This window comes from Penaeus japonicus, unplaced genomic scaffold, assembly GCF_977035675.1.
Source record: "Penaeus japonicus unplaced genomic scaffold, GWHDUDI00000001_assembly GWHDUDI00000039, whole genome shotgun sequence".
Classification (NCBI taxonomy): domain Eukaryota; kingdom Metazoa; phylum Arthropoda; class Malacostraca; order Decapoda; family Penaeidae; genus Penaeus; species Penaeus japonicus.
The window spans coordinates 10,631,422-10,633,921 of NW_028234441.1; the positions used below are offsets into that span (position 1 = coordinate 10,631,422).

The following is a 2,500-nucleotide window of genomic DNA, read 5'->3' on the forward strand; positions in this document are numbered from 1 at the left end:
GAAATACTAGTCAGAATAAAGATACTACTATTAGTCATAACAAAAAACAATAAAACTGATAAACTCATACGAAAACATAATTCTATAATTAGACTTAAGGCATAAGGAGGGCGCGTACTAAAATCCCTTATCACCCACAAAGCCCGACGATGGCCAAGACGAGGTAACTAAGAGAAAGTCGTTTGGCAGTTTCCTTCCCTTTCACGACTAGATTTCACTCTCAGATTTCCGGGCAGAGCTCTTGGGGGTGGGGGGAGGGGAGGGGGCAAAAGGGAGTAGGGAGTGTCTCGTAAGCGCTGCGTGTAAGCTTTTGCGATGGTCTCGTGTGAGCTTCTGGGTCTCCTTCGAGGCTCCGGATGACCAGGCAAGTGTTTACACCTCCCTGAGGTCCCTCTCCCTCCTCCTTTCCCCCAAGTGGCTCTCGCCCAATGGCTTGGAATGTGCAATTAAGTATTAATTCTTCTCCAGTTTGAGTCATGCATTACGTACTAATTCTGGTTTTCTTGGGACGTGAAATGACTCTTTTTCTAAATACGTAATCGCTATCTTCAACCTCTCTTTCTCTGTTTTGTCTTCGAATCACTGATTGATTGACTTCTCCAACGTAGCTCTAACTTTCGGCGTCAAGCCTTCCATTCCCTGTTGGTCAGGCAGTCTTAGAGTCACTGCGTCCTATCACTGTCTTCTTCCTATCAATGCCTGCTCTCTTCCGTCTTCTTTTTTTGCAACTTCTTCTTCTACTACTATAAGGCCGAGAGACAGCAAGGTGTCCAGAACTCTCAAGGACAGTCCCCGGTTCAGCCTAAGGCTCAGCCTCAGGCACAGCCTCAGGCACAGCCTCAGGCACAGCCTCAGGCACAGCCTCAGGCACAGCCTCAGGCACAGTCTCAGGCACAGCCTCAGGCGCAGCCAAAGGCACAGCCTCAGGCACAGCCTCAGGCACAGCCAAAGGCGCAGTCAAAGGCGCAGCCCAAAGCTCAGTCTCAGCAGGTAATTCAAAAGCAGGTCACCTGAGATGCATGGCATAGTTAGAAAAATAGATGCGATAATTTGAAGTAGAAATGATTGACTTTATATATGATTTTATATGAAAAAATACTGAGAATAGATGGATGGCAAGGTAAGTGTGGTCATTTATTTGAATAGCAAATCTTAGTGATTTGACTTTAGCGCCAAGACAGCAAGTGTAGTTATCTTAGGTGGCAGGTGAGCATGGGTCAAGGGCCAGCATGATAAACTTTACACCAAGACGGATAAATGGATTATCATGGGTTTACGTTATAGAAGTGTTAACCGTTGGCATATCTACTCTCCCTCTCATATGTTTCGATTGAAATGATATACCTTGACGTCTTTTATCATAGCTATGTTAGTGACACCCTTGTCATCACGGATCTAACCAAATTCAATCACTACATAATGCTCACAAAGATACAACTGCATATGCTAGTTTCTTTTATTTCTGTTAATTTTAAGCATACGAACTAATCGTTTCCTTTTTTTTTTTACTTTTCGCTCTCTTCTCAGGCCAGGCCAAACCAGGTATTAGTTTGCGTGAGGTACCGGGTGCCACATGCGTTCTCATGGCATTCAGGAAAGCTTTTCTCGGAACTCGAATGGTAGAAGGCTATCACGTTATCCCTGTAGTTTATAGATTTTGTTCCCACTTTACTGAGCCGTGTATAGATTCGTGACGTTTTAGTCTTCTACCAAGCGAGGGTCTCAGCTATATCATTTGTTCAAGCGGTACATTTAAATAAAGTATACGATCTTTTGTAAAGCTTAAAATACTATTCAAAAATTACGTAAACGAAATCGAGAAATTGGCAATCATAACCAAATGAAATAGGTAGTCAAGGGATTAAGAATAGTTCATTGACAAACAGGAGACAACCCAAAAAGCATCTCAGGTTTCATACAAGACGTTCGGGAAGACGATGAGTGCCATGGTAATGCAATCAGTAAGTTACTCAACCATTCCCAATCTTCGTCTCCACCACTAAGACCACCAGTCCTCGTGTTATGTGTAATGTGTGCCACCACAGTCAACAGGTAATTCCTTTGTATTCACCATGGTAGTGTTGGATCACATATCTAGTATCCTGACTTCACAAAAAAAAGTGGACAGAGAACACTGTGACAACTATAGACTAAATCAAGAATGGAAAGGAATAATTTCGCGATGCAGGATATCACGTATTTCTAAAGGAGGCTAAATCGATCCGCCAACTAAATATCTTGAATTGTGAAGCTATCATACTCCTTCACTCCTTCTACGACGCAAGAGTCTTAGTAACACGATCACCAAACCGTCAGATGATATAGAGAAGATAATTAACTATTGGTTCATTTTTCGGTTCGAGTCATCTTTATATAGGGATTCGAAACGCCCAAAGGGTTTTGCTATAGGATTTGTGGTATGAGCTATAGATGTATGTTAATTTTGGATCGTTATTTTCATAAAATCTGCCTCATACGAAATAGATATGCATCTTTATAC

At 42.3% G+C, this 2,500-nt stretch overlaps 1 protein-coding gene across 1 annotated transcript in view; it reads left to right on the top strand.

Annotated features, from left to right (window-relative positions):
• The window catches only part of Syn (synapsin), an 81,754-nt gene that overhangs the window by 16,340 nt on the left and 62,914 nt on the right, over nucleotides 1-2,500 (top strand). The window contains exons 5-6 of the mRNA XM_086533534.1: nucleotides 143-163; nucleotides 751-990. Of these exons, the coding sequence (XP_086389660.1) occupies nucleotides 143-163; nucleotides 751-990 (261 nt within the window). The remainder of the gene's footprint in view (nucleotides 1-142; nucleotides 164-750; nucleotides 991-2,500) is intronic.